We start from the raw sequence: 21,316 nt of genomic DNA, 5'->3' as shown, positions 1-21,316 counted from the left end.
TGACAGTAGTGTGCATGTACAGGATATTTATGATACAACATACATTAAATGAGTCAGGATCCAATCGACCTCGATGCGTTTCTCCTAGAAAATTCTGATTTTGAGGAAGAATCAAATACCAACGAGGGTTTTGACGGAAGGGACAACAACATAAAGCCAGGAAATGTAGGGGCTCGAGATAAGGGGTCAGCACTATTTAGGAAACGGAAAACAAACTTTGGTAATGCAAAAAGCAAAATTCATAGTGTTTTGCGAAGTAATATCAGGAATTTTGAAATCAAAGATGATGGCTTGGATGAATATGCTCCAGATTCGAACGCAAATCAAAAAAATGAGGAGCGTTCAGGAGAATATATGTCGAGTGTAAATAATGTACACGAATCAAAAAATGTGAAGTCTAATATAGGTGACAGTCATAAGCAAGTAAACATAACAAAAATGGATAAGGAAAGTTCCGTAAAGCATCCGCTGGCTTTTACATCGGAAGGAAAAGGTGGCTACTCTTTGAAAGAATCGATACCAAAGGTACTAGAACCCGCTCTCATCAAGGCGTTGAAAGATAGACGAAATAGATCTGAGATAAATCAATATATAAGAGAACATGATCAAAATGATAATGACAAAACAAACTTTATTTCATTAAAGGCGAACAATTCAGACGATCTAGACAATGGATATCTGGAAGTTGATACAGATGACAGATACAGTGATGGAAGATTAGCATTATCCAAGGATGAAGAGCGGGTTCAAAAATTGCTTAAAAGACGGGAAATAGAAGAAGCGCTCTCGGATGTCCAGGAGGAAATTAGTGAAAACGAAGGTACGAAAAGCAATCATTTCAATGATCTGGGAAATACCGAAGATGCAGATTTTGAAGAAATATATAGAAACATTGCACCTCAAAATTTACATAAAATTGAGCACTCATCAATGGATATATTAAAAACGAAGTATCCTAGGCCGAAACTAAGAGAAATAAAACCTTTGGATGAAAAGTTGAATTTTATGAAAAAGCAAACGGAACTCAACATGACATTAGTGGAAAAAAACAGACAAGAAGGACAACAGGCAGAATTATTACTTGGTGAAGTGATTACTGAAAAAGACACATTGTTAAAAAGAGTGAGTCAAAGCAAATAGGAATAGACGCTGGCGAAAAAAAAAATTAAGCATTGATTGGCAAGACTTTTAAGCGCGCTATGTAGAATTGCCGGAACAAGTAATTTGGCTTTGGCGCTTATTTTGAAAATTTTTTTGTTCCTATTGTTTTCCTGTTGTAAATTGATGACATACTACGCCCAGTTTGCTCAATTACTTGGATTGCAGTTGACTCATTGTATTGAGTATGTTGAAAAATTGTAGAAATACAATTAAACTGTACTATACGCAAATCAACTTTACTATATAAATAGCGTTCTGTTCGCTCTCTCGTAATGGACATTTGTCATCTAAACATCCTACTTTAGAAAAATAACATAAATCATTTGATTATCAACTTCAATTGGAAAAAAATCCAACAGCTATACATGATGAGTATTACAAGGACAATAACAAGAAAGTTTTCTACTAAGATGACGGGTGCGCCCGATCCATCTTCCACAGTAAAACATCTAGTGTCAATATCTCATTTAACAACTCCGGAATTTCAGTCGTTGGTTAAAAGAGCTGAGTACCACAAAAAATTAATAAAATCAGGGAAAAGGCCAGCAACATTTCCATTACAAGGAAAAACAATTGCATTGATATTTACTAAAAGATCAACTAGGACAAGAATTTCCACCGAAGGAGCCGCAGCATATTTCGGAGCACATCCAATGTTTCTCGGCAAAGAAGACATTCAGCTAGGCGTTAATGAATGCCTGTATGATACGACTAAAGTTGTTTCCTCAATGACATCTTGTATATTTGCTAGGGTGAATAAGCATTCCGATATACAAGAACTTTGCAAAAACTCATCCGTGCCAGTGGTCAACGCACTATGTGATAAATATCATCCATTGCAGGCAATATGTGATATGCTCACAATAAAGGAAACATTTGGAGGTAATGTCAAAGGGTTGAAAATGGCATGGATTGGCGATGCCAACAACGTTATCAATGATATGTCCATTGCGGCTATGAGAATGGGAATAAATGTTTCAATAGCTACACCAGATGGTATTGAGATGGCCACCAAAATTCAGGACAAGGCCGCAGAGGTTTCAAAAGAAACAGGTGCATCTCTAGAACTTACACACGATCCGAAGGTTGCGGCAAAAAATGCAAATATATTGGTCACGGACACCTTTGTTTCTATGGGGGAAGAGGCTCAAACAAGGCAGAAGCTTGCACAATTCAACGGATTTCAAATAACACCAAGCTTGGGAAAATTGGCAGCACCTGGATGGAAATTCATGCATTGCTTACCAAGACATAAATTTGAAGTGACAGATGATGTGTTTTATGGTGATCATTCTATTGTATTTCATGAGGCGGAAAACAGATTGTATGCCGCAATTGCTACGATAGAGGCACTTGTGGTTAATAAGGGGAAATTTATTTTATAAAACGGGTATAAGACAAACATCTCTTACATCGTTGGCTGATTTATTAAAGCAGTGCATATAAATTTGTCTTAAATAGAGTACAAATTAGAAGTTTAAAAAAGCAACAAATATGCCATGTACAATACAGTAGGTTTACCTCACTAGAGGCGATACTTTGAAAATATAGAGTGAAGGGGGGGGGGGGGGGGGGGGGGGGGAAAAAAAAAAAAAAATAATAGTCAATAAATGTAGGAGAAAAACCACTCTCGAAATTTTTATTGTTGGGGACTAAAAACATATGAAACGTTAATCATTGTGGTTATATTTTTATGCAATAAACATATATACTTAAGAAATCACCTAGACAGTTAACACATTTCAAAACAAAAATGCCCTCAAAAGAGGACCCTAAAGTATTGGGTAAGGTGGCGGATGTACTTAAATCAGAGGATGATTTAACTCATATTGAAACCATCATTGGAAGTCTTGACAAGGAGAAATCCAGTGTGGACTCTCAAATCAAGCTAGAACAAGAGCGCGGAATGAATGAAATACAAGGCATGATCAATAACATGCAAACAGCAAATAAGCAACTAAAACTTTTGGAAACAAATATTCAAAAACTCAAGGATATTCAGAAGGCATCGACATCTGATAGAAGTGTCAGTGCAGTATTTGACAAAGCTGCTACGACTTTAAAAAACTTTTTGGATATTGAAGAGTTGTACACAGGGTTTAAGACCCTTGCACAGAAGATGGATCTAATCGAGGAGCTCATGACAATTGAGGTCCCAAAAGATGCCGAGTATTATTCCGAAACATCAAGTGGTGATAACATATTACTAATACATTACGAATTGAACCAACTGAGAGATTTTAGAGATAAGGTTGAAATAATGGCCGAAAAATCAACTCCAGACATACAACATGCAGCGGACAACTCATTTGTAAGATTGGATGATCTAATTTCTAGATTTGATCACATTTTAAGAATGGTGGTGGATGCTTTTGTCGACATAATGAATTGCGAGAATTATGGGCTTATTATTAAATTGATTCAAATCATTCAATTTGAGGAGAAAGAAGACATGAAATTACAGTTACTGGATAGTATTTTTAGCACTACATCCGCTGATAATACAGAATCTTCACAAAAAGTTAATAAATTGCACATGTATGTTAAAAGATCGCATGTACGCTCTTACAGAATGAAATTTGACGAATATTTCGAAAAGGCTATAAAAGATGCTCTTGATAATATATTTGCATCCACGGATAGAGCAGAAATATTACAAGTTCTAGATGATAATTATTATGAAACGTTGGGGCTTTACCGCACAATTATCAAACGATGCTTTCCACCAGAATGGAATTATTTCTTACGAATAATTCAATGGAACCAAGAGGGCTTAAGAAAGCTTTTTTTGGATGTCCTAGATGATGACCTAGTTTCAAATAGTACGGTTGTTGAAATGTTAAATTTTGAATATGAAAATCGGAAGAAACTTAAGGAATTGTTCAATCTCTCGAAAACGGATATTAAGAGTTGCAGTATTTTGAATAAGGATAAGATGGATGAACTTTTGGAGTCATGCCTCAATTTAATAAACAAAAGACCACCGAATGGATTGACAACTCGCTTACTCCGGCCATAAAATTATTTAAAAGTAGAGATAAGGAGCCACCAGATACTAAAGAGGAGAAATTAGGAATAGAAACAGCACAAACAGTGGTCGAAATTTTAAAATCAAATATTAATGCTTTGGCTGAACTTGGAGATTCCAAGATACTTATCCAATACTTAGAATTTTTTGCTGAAGTTGTTCTGAAACAGTATTATGACAAATGGGATACTGCTTTATCACAGGAGGTGAAGAAATGGACTCTTCCGGCGGAAAATGAAAATGGGGAAATTACAGAGGATATAACTGTTGGATTTATGCCGAGATACATAACAATTTTAGCAAACGATTGTGTTAAACTTGTGGATGCATTGGATGGGCAATTTAAAGAGGTTAAAAAACTTCTACATTCTAATTTTCATGAACAGGTTGAGAAAATAGCAGAAGATGCTTCCGGATATGCAATCGAGTTAGGTACGACATGCCTACAGAAACTTAATGGTTTTATCGTGGTAGAATACCAACCTTATTTGGAACAAGTATTTTCAAAAGAATGGTACAAGAGTTCAAGTATGATCGAATATTCCTTGGAAATAGTTGATGAATCATACATGGGACCACTTGAAGAATTCTTACATCCAGAACTCTACATTTCTCTTTTCGAGATTGTTTTTGACCAATACTTACTTTCGTACTTAAGTGCGTTGTTTTATAAACGCAAAATCAAAGAACCGAAATTTTCTGAAAAAATTGAAAGAGATGGTATTTTGATCCAACAAACATTTTCTAAGTTCGACCGGGCAGAGATTGTGCCAGATCAGCTGTATATTCTTGACATTCTCATTAATCTGTCGAGTTGTGAAGAGTCTTCCGAATATGTGGAACAATGGAAGTCAGCCGTGCAGGTATTCAATGATCTTCCATTATCGTTCATTAAAATAATTCTCAAGAATAAGGGCCTTAGTGACAATAAAACCAGCATCATAGCAGATATGTGTAATGGAGCATCAAAGGAAGTTGCTGCTTCTAATGGAGAAGACCAAGCTTCAACATTCATGGCACGTTTTCATGATATTACAACGGATGAATGATATATGTAATCATGAAAATGATACAAAATAATGTTATTTTAATGTTTTTTACCCCGCAAGAAATTCTGTATGTTTGATGATATATCTCTGTTTAAAACGACGAGATAAATATGACTGTCACCAATAAAAACACGCCACAATCACAATTGACCTTAATAGTAAGAAGGCCATCATTTTTTTCATCCCATGAAGTACTCAGTGATGATGATATGTTGTTTTTAGAGCTCTCGTGGGCTTCAATTCGATTTATTGTAACAATATATTTAAACTTGGAAGATTTTTTATTCAAAAATGTGACCACATACTTTGCAAGACTTTTGTTATCTATATGTTCGAACTTATATGCAACTTGTATAATTTCCTTAAGTTCACGTGCTGTGATTGGCTATCGAAAGACATACACTTACAACGTTAGTCGATAATGAAGATAAAAATAAAACGCGATTCACAACTTATAGATGCTTACCAAGTTGTCAGAATTCACTTCAGAGAGAATAATAATTGGGTCAGATGTCATGCTTCAAGATGAAACTAAGATATAATATTACCTGGCTTTCGTATTCTAGTATTTAGTAATTTATCATGATTGAAAGAGACCGGAAATAATTTCTCTTGAGTTAGAGCTCCGTAGATTTTTGAAAGTTATTTAGATACTATCATCAAAGAATTGTATATCCTCCGTACACCAGGAAGGGTATCACGTTTCCTTAAAGCTCAAAAAATCCTTCTTTTGGTTGTATAAAAGCTTAAATGCGTACGTATTACGTGTGCAGGAATACTACAAATACTGCATGGTATGGTTTGAAAGGAGATATAACAAATAGTTAAAAAAAGTTTATTTGGGGATGGGCCGTTATAACAGAATCGAATATTTGGCTATATTTTAGGAGGAAAATAAGAACAAAATTTGGCCATATATAAAACTGCATTAAGCTAAGTAAATACCTGAAGTATGGCCAAATGAAATCTCCCCTATTGTCTGGATACAAATTTATCGAACCAACAGAATAGGATTTATCTATTGTATAATGAATCAAATGATTCCTCAGTGAATAAAGTTACCTCTAACCTTAGGTCTGCACTATTCGATAATATAGCTAACGATGTTATATCTGTCTGTGATCACCTATAAGCTTTCCATACCGAGCTACATCATAACTGCAATAATGATAAATGATGGACAAACATGAATATTCTTCGTATGTCAACGAATTTTTGAAAAATTCTCCCTGAATGAACTATATAATTTAGATACCATCTCTATTTGGAATGCTTTTACATCACTCAGCATAATAAATCTGGCGTTTCATTTTATAAGAGATCAGGCTTACTGATCTAGAATAATATCTTGTTAGTCGCATGATAACAACTTCAAAACATACAATACAAATGTTGTTCTATGTTGTTATTAGTTGAACACACATAGAACACAACATTTATAACTTCTTCTTATCAGAAATGAACAGGCTTATTTCATATAGTCTTAATTTCCACGTACTTCTTCCGTTCTAATAGACAATAAAATGGAAATCCCTACAGAAGAAAGAATCATAAAAATTGATTGAACGAGACAAAATAGTACTACCGTGAGGCTGTGCCAAATAAAAATAATAACAAGAAACATATAGTAAATCAATAATCCTCACCGATAATCAATATGATGCCAGTAGCATCATTGCATATATTCTGTATGTAAGTATAATTTACATGTTTGAAGGCTTTTGATGAAAATTAAAAAAAAATCCAATATTCTATCAACTCAGGGTACAAGACATGATTGTGTCTATCGAATAAAATTTACAATAAAAGTTTGCCGAAGAGAAGGTAGGAAACAGGCACGTGCAGTAGTTTTAATCAGTCTTTATTTTATTCTATTGTTCCATTCTGCGCTTTAATAAAAAGAAATGAATAGAAATGAGGACAAATCAGTGAGAGGCATAAAAAAAAAAGAGCAGGAAATCGGTCTTGACTGGTAGAAGAGGTGCTGCTAGGCAATGCTCCTCGCTATTTATTAAGTCCACCAAACCTTTTTTAGAATAATCATTTTGCACTTAGCGGAATAAGAGCAGGTAAACCTTTTATATACTGTTGAATCAAGTTGTGAATGAACCATGTCTTCAGCTCCCCTTTTACAGAAAGCACCAGGTAAAAGAATCGCCTTACCAACAAGGGTGGAACCCAAAGTTTTTTTTGCTAATGAGAGAACCTTTTTGTCATGGCTCAACTTCACAGTTATTTTAGGATCACTTGCTGTGGGCTTGTTGAACTTTGGTGACAGAATTGGACGAATTTCAGCATCACTCTTCAATTTGATTGCCATGGGTACTATGATATATGCATTGGTAACATATCACTGGAGAGCAAATGCTATTAGAAGAAGAGGATCTGGCCCATACGATGACAGATTTGGTCCTACAATGCTATGCTTTTTCTTGTTGATTGCCGTCATAGTCAACTTTACTTTAAGAATACGGGCTTGAAGTATGTATCTGAAATGCTTCTTTTCATTTTTTCGATGTTAGTCATGCTTCATAGGGATCAGCTCCTCATAAGAGATTACTATTCACCAGATAGCCACGGGACAGAGAAGGTATGCCCACAAGTACATTAAATTTCTTCATAATTTGATATTAAATAATAAAATTGTATACTAAGCTGTCCACGTAAGTGCGTGCGTAAATTGGGTAAACGGCTTTGGAAGATTGTTCGAACATAATGTCTTTATCGTCCGCCAGGAGAACGCCCCGATATTAATTCTAAGCAGTCGATTCGCGTCGATTGGTTACAATATTGCACTTTTAAATATCTCCACGTGATTACTATGTATGATATATTACACCTCGCACCTCCAGAATAATTTTTGTCATCGCATCTCGGGAAAAAAATAATGTAGTACCTATTGCTTAGCATATTAAGGGAACCTGAAATTCTCAGAAATTTGAAAGCGTTATTTGTGACGGTGAAAAATAAAAATTATGAGGGAATAAAAATTTTAGTTGAGACTCTCGAGCAAAAGGAAGGGAAAAAGTTCAAGATAGGTATATTCAAGATTGATTTTACACTCTAAGCCTAAGCAACATTAAGCAAGTATCCACAACTTATATATAAAAACCAGTTGGCAAATTATCGAAGATGGTATGTTAAAGAATAAGTTATGATCGAACCTTTAAGGATGACGTCGGATATCTAATCATCAACCCAAACGTGAATGCTATAATTTATACCTCTATGTCTGCTATCAGGAAAGAAAACCATATGTGGCACATTGCTATGCAGAGAAATACTATTTACAAGAAACATAACGTTGCGGATTATACAATTTCGAATCATTTACTCTGTGAGCTGTTTATTTTCAATTGTTTTAAGTTACGTGAGGAATTTATACACGTTAATTACGCCAGACACCACAGTGCCATAAATCGGAGTTATTACGTTACAGACGAGATTCACGTATGGAGTATAAAAGCTGCATACTATAATGATTTCCTATCTATGGACTGAGAATGTAGAACTAAACGCAATCACAAAGGAACGATTAATTGTACGATGGAATGATTCAGCTGGAACAAATTTACTAACATTAAATCATTTGTATAGTCGGACGCTATTACTATCAGGACCAGAAAGGTCATCAGCAACCCATTGTTGAAGAGAAGACAGTTTGTTATCGATGTTATCCATCCATCCAAGGCAAATGTTCCAAAGACTGAGTTGGAGGAGAAGTTGGCTGACTTGTACAAGACGGAGAAAGATTGCATCTCTGTTTTCGGATTCAGAACCCAGTACGGTGGAGGTAAATCAACCGGTTTCGGATTGGTTTACGACAGTGTTGCCGACGCTAAGAAGTTTGAGCCTCATTACAGATTGGTGAGAGCTGGTCTTGCCAACAAGATTGAGAAGCCATCTAGACAACAGAGAAAGCAGAAGAAGAACAGAAACAAGAAGGTCTTCGGTACTCAGAGAAGATATGCTGCTAAGAAGGCTAAGAGAGCTCAGGAGTAAGCTTTTTAATGTAAACTTCTTCATATTTTTACCTTGTGTATCTAATTAATTGTACACATACCTTTGTGTTATAAGAAGTTGTTTTTATGAGGTAGTTTAAAGACATAGAAATTTAAACGAACATGATGACAATACTATTCTAAATTGCTTTTAAAGTATGAAATAAAACACAACAATACTTTATGCGCAACACAAACAACGGAATGAGAGCATGATAGATATAGAAGGATAAAGTAAACTTACAAAAAAGTACTTGATAAAATTGTATGGGAAAACTTTAGTAACAATCTGAACTTGGACATACCAAATCTCTGCTGATGCCTAAAATAAAACACGATCGAAATGCAACTAACTGTAGCCCTTAACTCTTTGAAGGGTTTTAACCTCGTTCTCAAGATTCTTCATATCGCTTTGCAAATTTGCAAGGTCATGATTAAGCCTATTCTTTTCCGTATGGATATTTTGCTTCCATTGCTTAAATCTTTGGTCTTCATTTCTTAGCTGTTCGGCGAAGTATCTCTTCAATTTTCTCTCTTCCTCAAGGAATTCAGGATTCTCCGACAACTTGTTATCGGAATTACTTTCCTTGATTGATTTGGAGTCACCGTCTGCTTCACCCTTGATCTTGTGTCCTCTGTAATTCTCATAGTGGAATTCCTGAGTAGAAAGAATTAAATCAAGCATGTTGGTTCTGAGAAGCAAACTTCTGAGCTTTCTGAAATCACAATGTTGATCATTCTCCACTTCAACGAAACCCCACGGGTATCTTCTACCCTTTATCATCTTACCACCAATCTCAAATTCTTCTTCCGCACCAATCACAGCAAATGGCATCGATTCAATCAACTGTTTTGCGTGCTCAGCAGCTGCCTGATCATCCGCTTCGATTGGTGGAGAATAAATGCGGATATTCTGCGCTTCAATGATTGCTCTTATACGCTTCTTGAATTCAAGCATTTCATTTGGAGTCAAAGTATCAGCCTTTGCAATGACAGGAATAAGATTTGCTCTTTCCCCAATCCTCTTCATGGCTTCTATATCTAACGGCTTAAGGGTATGGCCCGTCGGTCTTATAAAGTATAGACAAGCATGAACTCTTAAGTCCTTAATCTCATTCCTACTTGGCTGAGATTCCTGTTTCATGTAAGATTCATGCTGCTGATCTATGAATTCAACAATTGGTTGCCATGCATTCTTATTGTTTACGTTGTCTCCAAAACCAGGTGTGTCTACCACGTTCAATCTAATTTTGAAGTTCTTCTCCTCCAATTCGGCCCGCACAATACTGATTTCAACAGTTTTTTTAATAGGTTTGTTGTGCCTGTTTCTGTTGTCTTCGTGTGGAACTAATAGCGTCTGAAAAAGCGTGTTGATGAATGTTGTTTTGCCTAGACCTGATTCACCAGCCAAAAGTATTGTGAAAGTGGCACCCTTTTGGGATACAATCTTATACCTAAAATAATATAATTCATATCATTGTTAGTACGCAATAATTGAAAACGCTGAGACATGAATAAAACGTGACGCTTGATAAACATTCTTTCCCGATAAATCAGCAAAAGAAATAAGAAGCAGATGCTTACCTTTGATTTGGCAAATTTGCCACTCCAATGGGCTCAATTGCAGGTGCAGCAGCTTTCGACATAATTGATCAGTTGCCTTTAAAATGCTAAAAGCTAATAAAGAGAAGAAGCTTGGCTCCAAAGGTAATATTAAAAAGAAGAATAAAACATTTTTCAAAGTTGTACTTTTTTTAGGCTTAGTATTTTTAAGGTGACTTTAATTATGAATATACTATTTTTTCTTTGACTTTCCAAAAATTAGAAGTAATGCATCTGTGATCCAATTATGGCGGGAATGAAAACAACAGCGAAGTTCTTTTGACGCGTCGTCTTACTACAGTACTGTTGGAATTTATCCTAAAAAATACAAAATTTTAGCACGACTGCACTTGAGTATTTCTTTGGAGAATAAACATCTGTACACCAATACAGGTTAGATTAACTACTATTAATAACGCAACATGTGAAAGAATAATCCAAACAGGAAGAATATGCAAAGCAAAGCATGCAAATAACACCCACTGTGCATTGAACAATAGTGAGCCTTAACAAAATAAAGACGAAGATATAATCTTTGGGCTGTACTTGCTCCAGATTATGTATTTATATATACATTTAGTCCCGAGTAATGCAATACTTGTATGACTCAAGAGGAAGAACAGCGAGAAGAACAAAAAAAAAAAAAATAAAATGAAGGAAGGGTCTTATAATGGAACCAGGATAATTAAGATATCTTCGACGGCAGAGAAAAAAAAGTAAAACAATTTCTTTTAAGCAGTTATTCCTTAAGTTGAAAGCTTATCCGTAGTGTCTAATATAAATAGGTAAAGGTGCAGAATTATTACAACATGGCTAAAGTATTGACACCATATATTCAGGCATTACTGGAGAATCCTCCAACATTGACCCAGACTCAGTTCACTAAAGCTTTGAGATTGATTTTTGATGGGGAAGCGAATGATATTGAAATTTCGTCTTTTCTTACGGCAATAAGACTTAGAAAAATCGATTTTGACTCCGAGTTCATAGCGAATGCAGTACAGACCATCCTTGAATACTCAGATAAAATAGATCTTAGTAAAATTGATCCAGACGGTTACTTTGACATTGTGGGAACAGGAGGAGATTCTCAAAACACGTTCAATGTTTCGACTTCTGCTGCTATTATTGGTGCCGGAATGGGGTTGAACGTTTGCAAGCATGGAGGAAAAGCATCAACATCCAAATCAGGTGCAGGTGATTTAATGTCGAAGCTTGGTGTGAACCTGATGAAAGTGAACGCTGATTCAGTTCCAACAGTGGTCAATGAATCGAATATGTGTTTCCTTTTTGCTCCTGCCTTTCATAGGGGAATGGGCAAGGTTGTTAACGTGAGGAAGAATTTGGGAATTCCAACCATTTTTAATATTCTTGGACCATTGCTAAACCCCATTCCATTAAAGGGGAGAATCCTAGGCGTTTACACCAGGGAACTTGGCGAAACATACTGTATGGCTGCAATTAAATCTGATAAGAAGAAGGGAAGGAGACCTGCAAGAACTTTTGTTGTTTGGGGTGAGGTTGGCTTAGACGAATTTTCGCCAACGGGAAAAAGTGTCGTTTGGAATTACAACGAGAAAAATGATGAGATTGAGGAGTTTACAGTTTCACCAAAAGACTTTGGACTTCCAGACCACTCTTTAAATCTTGTGAGATCTGGAACGCCTGAGGAGAATGCAGTCAAACTAAGAGAGATTTTGTCTTTAAAAAGCATCAAACCAGGTGATGATGCTTTGGTGGATTATATATTGATGAATTCCTCAGCTCTGGCTGTGATGGGTGGTCTAACTGATAATTGGAAGGAAGGTGTGAATATTGCAATTCAGAGTATTACCAGCGGATCTGCCTTGAGAGCTTTAGACAAATTCGTAGAAAGCGTTGATCGCCTATAACTATGAATTACGTTAGAAAAGTTAATGAAAGATTAGTATTTGTATAGTTTACGTAGGTCCAGTTTGATTTCATTAGAAATGTAACAAATGTTTTCACTTCCCCATTTTGGATCTTCTTTAGACGCGCCAGGGTTGGTGCGCACCTTTTTTTTTGTGCGCTTAATTTTGATTCAAAAAAAGTAAACACAAGCTTTAACACGACTCTTGTTCCATCACTTTTACTTGCAAAAGCTTGGTTTATCCTAAGCATTTCGTAACATTTTCAATAACATATATTTATCTTCACAACTTTATCATAATATAACCAGGAATTTTGATCGAAGAATAATTATAAAGAAAGAGGGAGAAATTTATCATTTATTATTAAGTCGAATCGCGTCCGGTGAAATAATGTTTAGTTCACATAAACAGCTTATACGTACTCCAGTGAAAAGCGACGAGAAACCAAAAACCGCTGAGTTTACACCCATCGGGACTGGAAATAAAAATGTCGGGCTGTTGAATAGGGAAGCTGCTTCAAAGTCTACTCAACAAGATAATTTGGATTCTGATTCAACATTTACAAGTATCGCGAATGATGACGGAACAAGCTCCTCGTTTGCATTCTTAGGTGATGGACCTAATCATTCTAGAATATACCGTGGAACAGATATCTTTTCAGATGGTTCATCAATAGATGAAAATACAAGTTTAGACGATACTTTACACGATGATGCTTCTAATTTAACCAGAGCAGAGTTGGTCGGGGATAGAGCTACATTAGTTAAAAAGCAGTCTGGTGAACTGCAACGACTACGATCTGATAACTTTAACCTTAGAGTGGAACTTGTGAGTTTGAAGAAAAGTTTACAAGGCCTTCCCCATGATAAGAAGGATTTGATTAGTAGAAATGTAAAGCTTAGCAAAGAGTTAGCTCATTTGGAAGAGGAAATTTCTATAATAAAGCAAGAAAAGAAGCAGGAACCTCATAAAAATGATGGAGAAATTGAGAAGATTCGAAATGCTTATGAATCTAAAGTGAACGAGCTTGAAGATCGATTGTCGGATGCTAAGCGGGATCTGGATGTGATGCAGAAAACTAACGAAGAGTTTGAAAGTAATAACCAAAATCTAGAGAACAAGGTTTCTGACATGAAATGGCAACTCGAAGATATGAAGGCTCAGTTAGATCACAAATCAGATACATCAATTGATAAGGAGGATAGAATAAGCGAGTTAGAAATAGAATTAACAAATGCCGAGGAAGAAGCTGATTCTGTGAGAGAAGTCAATCACAAACTGGAGCATGAACTTAATGAAATGAAGCAGAAATTAAATGACGCTCAAAATGAAATAAAACACCCTTCAACTATTAATCATGAGGATAAGCTAAACGACCAACTAAGAAAGTTATCCCAGGAAAATGATGAGTTGAAGCATACTATCGAAAAAGACAGCCGTAAAATAGATACTTTGAGCAAAAAGTTAAAAGATATCGAGGCTGAAACATCTGATGTAAAATTGCGCAATCAAGAGCTTGTACACTCAATAGATGCGCTTAAGCAGCATAAGGAAGAGGTCGCCGATATTCTAAGAAATGAAGTGAAAAATGTCTATAGCAAAGCAAATAAAACTGTGGAGGAGAAGGACTCTCTTAGACATAAACTTAATGAAATGCAGAAAGCTCTAGAAAAGGCGCAGGAACATTACAAAGATGATTATGTCAAGGACATTGAGGCAGACAGGCAGGACTTATATGATAACTTAAAAAAGTTGAGTCAGCGATACCAAAGCCTTCAGGACGAGATGGATAATTTAAAGGAAGAACTTATTCAAAAGGACAGCCATATCAAGAAATTAACCTCTCATGAAGATGTAAATGACCATACAGAATTATATTTGGAAAAGGCAAGAGCAGAGTTAGAAAAATTACAACTCAGTCGGGAAAACGAAAAGAAAAAGCACCGTGAAGAACTAGATGCAATCAGCGACCAATATCAGAATAAGGAAACGGATTTATTGAATGCCATTTCCGATCTCAGAGACCAGAAATCAGAGTTGGTCGAGGAATACGAGGGTTTACAAAGAAAATATAATACATTAAAAAACGAACATGTGATTAATCCTGATAATTATGATAAACTTCAGCATGACTTCATGAGGTTATCCGAAGAATATGGTAAACTGTCTTCTCAAAACGAGCTGTTGGCCGAAGAATATTCTACGTACAAGGATAATAGCCGAGTGATGGAAAAGCAGCTTCGAAGGGATATTGAGTTCAAATCAGATGAGATAAAAAAGTTACGAGAAGAGCTTTCATCTTCGATTTCTAAGAGCGAGGCAGACAGACTAAGAGATAGCATTAAAATCGCCGAAAAGGAAGCTAAGAGCTTTGCTGAAAAGCGAAACAAGCTCGAAAAAGATAATGATGATTTGAGAGTCAAAATTGAGGATCTTAGAATTTCTAAGAATTCGTTTCAAAGGCGTCTCGAGTTATTGCACTCCAAAAATCTGGAAACAGATTCTGAAATGAATGAACTTGAACGTTTACGTGATCAGATTTCTGAAGTTAGTACTGAGAACAGATCTCTCAAATCGAGTTTAAAAAAGAGTACAGATGAGTTGGAAGAACATAAAGAGAGATTGGAAAGATTAATTCAGGAAAAGAAATCATTAGCCAAGAGTATGAATGAATTAGAATCGAACCAGAAAAGTGCGATGATTAAGAATGAAAAGTTACAGGATGATTTAAAGATGGCTCGCAACCTTCAGAAATCCAGTAAATCTGTCTTGCAAGAAAAAATACAGGATAAGAATGAAGAAATTAAGAAACTCATAAACGATTACAATAATATGAAGAATGAACTTCTAGATCGATTCAGTAAGGAGAGAGCAAACAAAAAGCAAATAGAACAAAATTTGGAAGAAGCAACTGATAAGCTTCAAATGCTCAAGGTCCGTGAAGGAATGTTATTGCAAGAGGAGGAGAAATTACAGGAACAGCTTAATAAGAGTAAGAGAATAAAAAGTGCGAGAGTTGAAAAGGATTACCCGCCAACGCCAAGAACTCCGACGCACGATAGCAACCAAAATAATATTGATATCCCATTGATGGAAGCAAGGGTCAATTTATTAGAATCACAGAGAGATTTATACCGATTGAAACTTCAAGATCTAAAGAACCTTGCTGCTGATCTGAAATTTGCGAACGAATATCTTGAGAGAGAACTTAGAAGTAAAAATGTGACAATCGATAAAAATATTTCACTTTTAAAAGCGACATTGGAACAAAAGCCAGATGAATTGGATCGTAATGCTACCAAATTACCACTGATTTCTAAAAAGTCGAGGACATTTGCAGGGGGAGCCCTTGCTGTGTTAGCAATAATTCGCCTGAAGCATAGATTAGAAGCGCGTAAACGGAGAAAAATTCAAGAGAGATTTATCAAGGACCGAATATTACAGCAACAACGAGATCTATAATACATGAATTCTAATTTTGTATAATAATACTATATGTCGGGAACATACTTAAATTTCGAAGAAACCGCTGTAAAAGTTGTATATACATTTAACGAGGGATAAGCGCAAGTTAGTTCGTATGATAGTGAATTCCTCAAAATACTATTTCCTGTACTTCTTGTTATGGGTATTCATCCGTTTATTTACCTCTTCAAGTCTTTGCTTAAAATCTCGTGTCAACAATTTAAATTGTTCCAATTTATCGATCTCCATATTTGTTCTCTTACACTCTTCAATAAGTCTTCTTGCCTCACGTATTCGACGGCTTATCTTTGAAAGTTCAACTTCCTGCTGCCGTTTTGCATAATCAACATTTCTAACCACTGCGTCAGATAATACAAACGTATGGTCACGTATTTTGTACATGAGATAATCAAAGTTTAGCGCAAGCTGTCTTATATGTAATGGATCGTCTTCATCATTGTTCACAATTTGATTTTCAGAACTTTCAGTACCATCACAATTATCATGATTGGTCTCGGTTATTCCCATATAGCCACCACTGTAACTACTAGTTCTATTAGAGGTTACACCTTCATCATTTATATTTTGTTCATGTGATAACGTTAGTGTACTTGCGTCATTTGGGACATGAGCATTAAGAGTTCCGGCCTCGGATTCCGAGTATGAATTTAATTCTGCTCGAGAGTCACTGTCACCCGTTATATGATCATCCATTAAAGTAATCGATCTGTAGGATTCGAGTTTTAATGCAAAGTCATACACTGAATAATAAACAAGAAATTGGTGCATGTATTTTAATGCGGCTATAAATAAATAAAGGCTGAAACAAATTTTATAAAATTTAATTACCCAAAACTGGTATTTCTAAATCCGAACTTGTTAACGCATACAAAAAATGTATACATATATATGTTATAAAAGTAAAAAAAAGAGTAATGCTGGAAAGGCAATAAAGTGCCAATATGAAAATAGCAATTGTAACATATTCCTTTAAATAAAATTAAAATGGCAGTTGAAATAATATATATGCTGATCAGTACATATCACGTAAAAAATAAGTAATACACGAACCAATTGAACAGGTATATTAGAAGCAATTTCCTGTATATTTTAACTATTTAACCAAGAAATAAATTTATTTTAGGGTAATCGCCTACCCTACGCATGCAATCAGGGCCCAGTGGCAGAAATTCAATAAAATTGATCAGCTCCTCCAACTTTTAGAAAATCCATCGGGTCAAAAGTGGCACAATTCAATTGATAGGCTGCCAACAAAAAATGCCAAAGTCTTATTTTATTAAAACATTTCGCATGTGATTGAAAGGATAAACAAAATTGCAGCCTCAAAGCAGGATATTTTGGCATGCCATCTGCTTCAAGGAAATAGATATAAACGTACTCTAGTGGTCACAGCGAAGAAGTCAAATAATTGGCCAAATAACCTTTTCAGCTATAGGATTCCGTTTTTGAAGGAACACGTATCCTTAGAAACGGAAATACAAATTTATGCATGATTCAGCGCCAAGTTCGCTGCTATGGAAACTAGAAATCTGGATTAAGGATTAAAAGTTACCCCGCGGCGAAGAGAGCGAATCGGGTAATATTCAGCCAATTAAAATTCCGCAATCTCGGTGGGTTTACCGAATCCGCTACCATTCCAAAAGTAATTTTCAATGTTTTGCTTTCTTCTTCTTCCTTTCGTCCTTTATAATAATTATGTTGAGACCTCTTTTTTAGTAATAACATTTGTTGAACAAAACGAGCCTCTTACATAACACCTTCACATGCATATGAAAATCTAATTTTAAATGATGACAAGTAAAACATGTTGCAATTTAGCCCATATATAAGTTGTATAATTAACCTTAGTTTGTTAAACTACTAATTGAAACATTCTCAGTATATACATTATTCTATTTTATTATTGAGTACCAAGGATTAGTTTAAATAAATAGAACAATGACTACTAATTACGTTCCCAAAGTTAAAGTTGTTACCGAAAGAACTCAATACATAGAGTCTTCTTTATTAACAAAATATACGTACCATAACGCTTTTGTCAAAGAAAATAATGGGGAGTATGTTGTGAGACCAACTCAGGAGGATTATCAGTTCAAAGTAGATTTACGGGTTCCAAAAATAGGTGTAATGCTTGTTGGATTAGGTGGTAACAATGGTTCGACATTAATCTCTGCAATCCTTGCTAATCGGGAAAAGCTCGTTTTCAACACTAAGAGAGGCCCGATATCAGCAAACTACTATGGCTCAGTTACTCAAAGTGCCACCATTAAACTTGGCATCGACAATAATGGGAATGATATCTATGCTCCATTTAATGCGCTACTTCCAATGGTGAATCCCGACGACTTAATCGTGTCTGGATGGGATATCAATAAAGCAGACATGAAAGAAGCGGTTAGAAGATCCCACGTTCTCGAATATGACTTACAAAAAAAGTTATATGCTAAACTTGAATCTATTAAACCTCTTCCCTCTATTTATTATCCAGATTTCATTGCCGCAAACCAAGAGCACAGAGCCAACAATTGTATTAACAGAATCAATTTGGACGGTGAAATTTCTACCCGAGAAAAGTGGAAACATGTTGACCATATCAGGAGAGATATTCGGGAGTTCAAAGAGAAAAATAAATTGGAAGAGGTTATCGTATTGTGGACAGCAAATACCGAAAGATACTCTTCCATTATTCCAGGAGTAAATGATACAGCTGATAATCTTTTGAAGGCAATAAAGGAAGACGAGGAAGAAGTCTCCCCAAGCACAATTTTTGCTGTTGCGTCTATCCTAGAGAAAGCTCCATACATTAATGGTTCCCCACAGAATACATTTGTTCCGGGTGTTATTGAACTCGCAGAGAAATCGCAATCATTTATTGGCGGCGATGATCTTAAAACCGGACAGACTAAATTCAAGTCTGTTCTAGCTGCATTTTTGGTGGATGCAGGTATCAGACCCGTGTCAATTGCTTCGTACAATCATTTAGGAAACAACGACGGCTACAATCTATCATCGGCGAAGCAATTTAGGTCCAAGGAAATATCTAAATCATCGGTCGTTGATGATGCCATCGATTCTAATAAGTATTTGTACAACAAGGACGTTGGTTCAAAAATTGACCATTGCATTGTCATAAAGTATATCCCGGCTGTGGGTGATGATAAAGTTGCAATGGATGAATATTACTCTGAACTAATGTTAGGAGGCCATAATAAGGTCTCCATTCATAATGTTTGCGAGGACTCCCTTTTGGCTGCACCGATCATTCTTGACCTATTGATTATGACTGAATTCTTGTCAAGGGTTACCTACAAGAAAGAGGGAGCGGAAAATTACGAGCACCTCAATAATGTTCTGGGCTTTTTGAGTTATTGGCTTAAAGCCCCATTAACTAGAAAAGGTTTCAAAGCAGTCAACAGTTTGAATAAACAACGCTTGGGGATTGACAATCTTTTGAGACTACTAATTGGCTTAGAACCTTTGAATGAACTTAGGTTTGAGGAGAGACTAAACTAAACATCTTTCGACACCAAATAACATTTTCTTTGTGATTGTAAGTTTCTTTATATTTTATTTAGCTATTTGAGTTCGCATTATTATCAATTTATTTTACAATATAACTATTATTAGCAAAAGACATAGACATCTTGCCTACTCCGTACAAAAAAGAGATTGACAAAATGGAACAGAAACATAAACCTTTAGACCAATTTTTACAGTTTTTCACAAGATCACTGTTGAGCTTCGGGATCAAAGTTCTCAAGGCATTCTATCACTGTCTTAATATTGTCCATAAAGTTATTCGCAATTATTCGTATCATTCTATCCGATGACGAGCGTAATATAATTTTCAAAACATTGTTATCAACTTCAAACAATGCTTCCAACTCTTCCGGTTTTAATATTGGATCGGGCTCCAATGATTTTTTCGCTATAACCGCCTGTTCACTGCTTAAAAAGGGGAAAGCCAGCTCTCTAAAGATAAATGGTTAGTAATCAATTAATTGCAAGAAATAAGTTCAAACAACGTAAATGATGAAACATACAATGTGCGATCAAATGGCCTTGCATTAATAGACATTTCTGATATACTTAGATGTTGACCGTCTTGTTAAAAGAGATCTTGTATGAATTAAGCTTGGAGTAATAGATCTTAATCTTGAAACTATAAAAATTATCAAGGGGCTTAATAAACTTTTTTTTGAACTTCGCTCATCTGATTTCATTGACAGAAGGGGGTGCTTGATTTCGGAGAAGAGTATAATAGGACAGTAAAGCCATTTAGAATATGTATATAATGATACCCAGATATATCAACCAATGCTCTTAATTGCTTAATTTCAAATATCGCTTTACTAATACATACGAACAGAGTAGAACATCACGAAGTATTCCATACTCGGCAAATTTGATGGACGCTTAAACATGAAGCAAATTGTGAAGTAGGTGATTAAAATCAGTTTAGAGAACGAATAAAAAGGAAAACTAAGAAATGGGAAAATAAAAAAAAAATGTGATTTAGGAATGAAAAATGGTACAATTATATGCTATGTTCCATTTGCTGACCCGAAGCTTCAGAATTAGCAAACGACATCCTGTGTGGCTCTGGAGTTCATCAACAAAGCGACAATAAGACCGTACAAACCCAAAACCTCAGCGAAAATCAAGATCAAAATCATTCCAACGAACAATCTTGGTTGCTGAGCTGTACCTCTAACACCAGCATCACCAACTATACCAATGGCAAAACCAGCAGCTAAACCAGACAATCCGACTGCTAAACCAGCACCAAGCTGGATAAAACCAGTATAAAGAGCCTGCTCTTGTTTCAAGGACGACGAAATAAGAACAGAGACGACCAAACCATAAATAGCAATAATACCTGCCATAATAACTGGAACAGTGTTCTTAATCATCAAGTCTGGTCTTAAAACACATGTAGCACAAATACCGATACCGGATTTAGCGGTACCATATGCTGCACCGAAACATGTGAAAATGATTGCGGCAGCACATCCCAAGGAGCCAAAGAAGGGAGCGTAAACAGGGCTATTTTCTTAAAGTTAGTATAACTATAATTAAATAACATAATGCAAAAAG

At 35.7% G+C, this 21,316-nt stretch overlaps 11 protein-coding genes across 11 annotated transcripts; 8 read left to right on the top strand and 3 right to left on the bottom strand.

Moving 5' to 3' along the window:
- Positions 1-48: 48 nt before the first annotated feature.
- Positions 49-1,140, top strand: BRETT_002964 (uncharacterized protein; the record flags this gene model as incomplete). Its single annotated transcript, XM_041281481.1, has 1 exon — positions 49-1,140. One exon carries the CDS (start codon positions 49-51, stop codon positions 1,138-1,140), a length of 1,092 nt encoding a protein of 363 aa, XP_041139272.1.
- Positions 1,141-1,529: 389 nt separating this feature from the next.
- On the top strand, positions 1,530-2,546 carry ARG3 (ornithine carbamoyltransferase; the record flags this gene model as incomplete). Its single annotated transcript, XM_041281480.1, has 1 exon — positions 1,530-2,546. The coding sequence occupies one exon, from the start codon at positions 1,530-1,532 to the stop codon at positions 2,544-2,546; it is 1,017 nt and encodes a 338-aa protein (XP_041139271.1).
- Positions 2,547-2,914: 368 nt separating this feature from the next.
- BRETT_002962 (uncharacterized protein) lies at positions 2,915-5,238 on the top strand (the record flags this gene model as incomplete). Its single annotated transcript, XM_041281479.1, has 2 exons — positions 2,915-4,113; positions 4,197-5,238. The coding sequence occupies 2 exons, from the start codon at positions 2,915-2,917 to the stop codon at positions 5,236-5,238; spliced, it is 2,241 nt and encodes a 746-aa protein (XP_041139270.1).
- A 2,111-nt stretch (positions 5,239-7,349) lies between these two features.
- On the top strand, positions 7,350-7,718 carry VTC1 (vacuolar transporter chaperone; the record flags this gene model as incomplete). Its single annotated transcript, XM_041281478.1, has 1 exon — positions 7,350-7,718. One exon carries the CDS (start codon positions 7,350-7,352, stop codon positions 7,716-7,718), a length of 369 nt encoding a protein of 122 aa, XP_041139269.1.
- A 998-nt stretch (positions 7,719-8,716) lies between these two features.
- Positions 8,717-9,240, top strand: RPS24A (ribosomal protein S24A; the record flags this gene model as incomplete). The annotated part of the gene is made up of 2 exons (XM_041281477.1): positions 8,717-8,743; positions 8,836-9,240. The coding sequence occupies 2 exons, from the start codon at positions 8,717-8,719 to the stop codon at positions 9,238-9,240; spliced, it is 432 nt and encodes a 143-aa protein (XP_041139268.1).
- A 348-nt stretch (positions 9,241-9,588) lies between these two features.
- Positions 9,589-10,885, bottom strand: CDC12 (Cell division control protein 12; the record flags this gene model as incomplete). The annotated part of the gene is made up of 2 exons (XM_041281476.1): positions 9,589-10,693; positions 10,824-10,885. 2 exons carry the CDS (start codon positions 10,883-10,885, stop codon positions 9,589-9,591), a joined length of 1,167 nt encoding a protein of 388 aa, XP_041139267.1.
- Positions 10,886-11,650: 765 nt separating this feature from the next.
- On the top strand, positions 11,651-12,733 carry BRETT_002958 (uncharacterized protein; the record flags this gene model as incomplete). The annotated part of the gene is made up of 1 exon (XM_041281475.1): positions 11,651-12,733. One exon carries the CDS (start codon positions 11,651-11,653, stop codon positions 12,731-12,733), a length of 1,083 nt encoding a protein of 360 aa, XP_041139266.1.
- Positions 12,734-13,123: 390 nt separating this feature from the next.
- BRETT_002957 (uncharacterized protein) lies at positions 13,124-16,195 on the top strand (the record flags this gene model as incomplete). The annotated part of the gene is made up of 1 exon (XM_041281474.1): positions 13,124-16,195. The coding sequence occupies one exon, from the start codon at positions 13,124-13,126 to the stop codon at positions 16,193-16,195; it is 3,072 nt and encodes a 1,023-aa protein (XP_041139265.1).
- Positions 16,196-16,336: 141 nt separating this feature from the next.
- BRETT_002956 (uncharacterized protein) lies at positions 16,337-16,987 on the bottom strand (the record flags this gene model as incomplete). The annotated part of the gene is made up of 1 exon (XM_041281473.1): positions 16,337-16,987. The coding sequence occupies one exon, from the start codon at positions 16,985-16,987 to the stop codon at positions 16,337-16,339; it is 651 nt and encodes a 216-aa protein (XP_041139264.1).
- A 1,170-nt stretch (positions 16,988-18,157) lies between these two features.
- On the top strand, positions 18,158-19,732 carry INO1 (Myo-inositol-1-phosphate synthase; the record flags this gene model as incomplete). Its single annotated transcript, XM_041281472.1, has 1 exon — positions 18,158-19,732. The coding sequence occupies one exon, from the start codon at positions 18,158-18,160 to the stop codon at positions 19,730-19,732; it is 1,575 nt and encodes a 524-aa protein (XP_041139263.1).
- A 215-nt stretch (positions 19,733-19,947) lies between these two features.
- Positions 19,948-21,272, bottom strand: VMA3 (H(+)-transporting V0 sector ATPase subunit c; the record flags this gene model as incomplete). Its single annotated transcript, XM_041281471.1, has 2 exons — positions 19,948-20,187; positions 20,809-21,272. Coding segments are annotated over 2 exons (704 nt in total), but the record flags the coding sequence as incomplete, so codon positions are not given.
- Positions 21,273-21,316: the final 44 nt, after the last annotated feature.

The sequence above is a fragment of the Brettanomyces bruxellensis genome, chromosome 9, assembly GCF_011074885.1.
Source record: "Brettanomyces bruxellensis chromosome 9, complete sequence".
NCBI lineage: Eukaryota > Fungi > Ascomycota > Pichiomycetes > Pichiales > Pichiaceae > Brettanomyces > Brettanomyces bruxellensis.
Note: the sequence above shows the minus strand (reverse complement) of the source record. Positions and strands in the feature narration are given on the sequence as shown.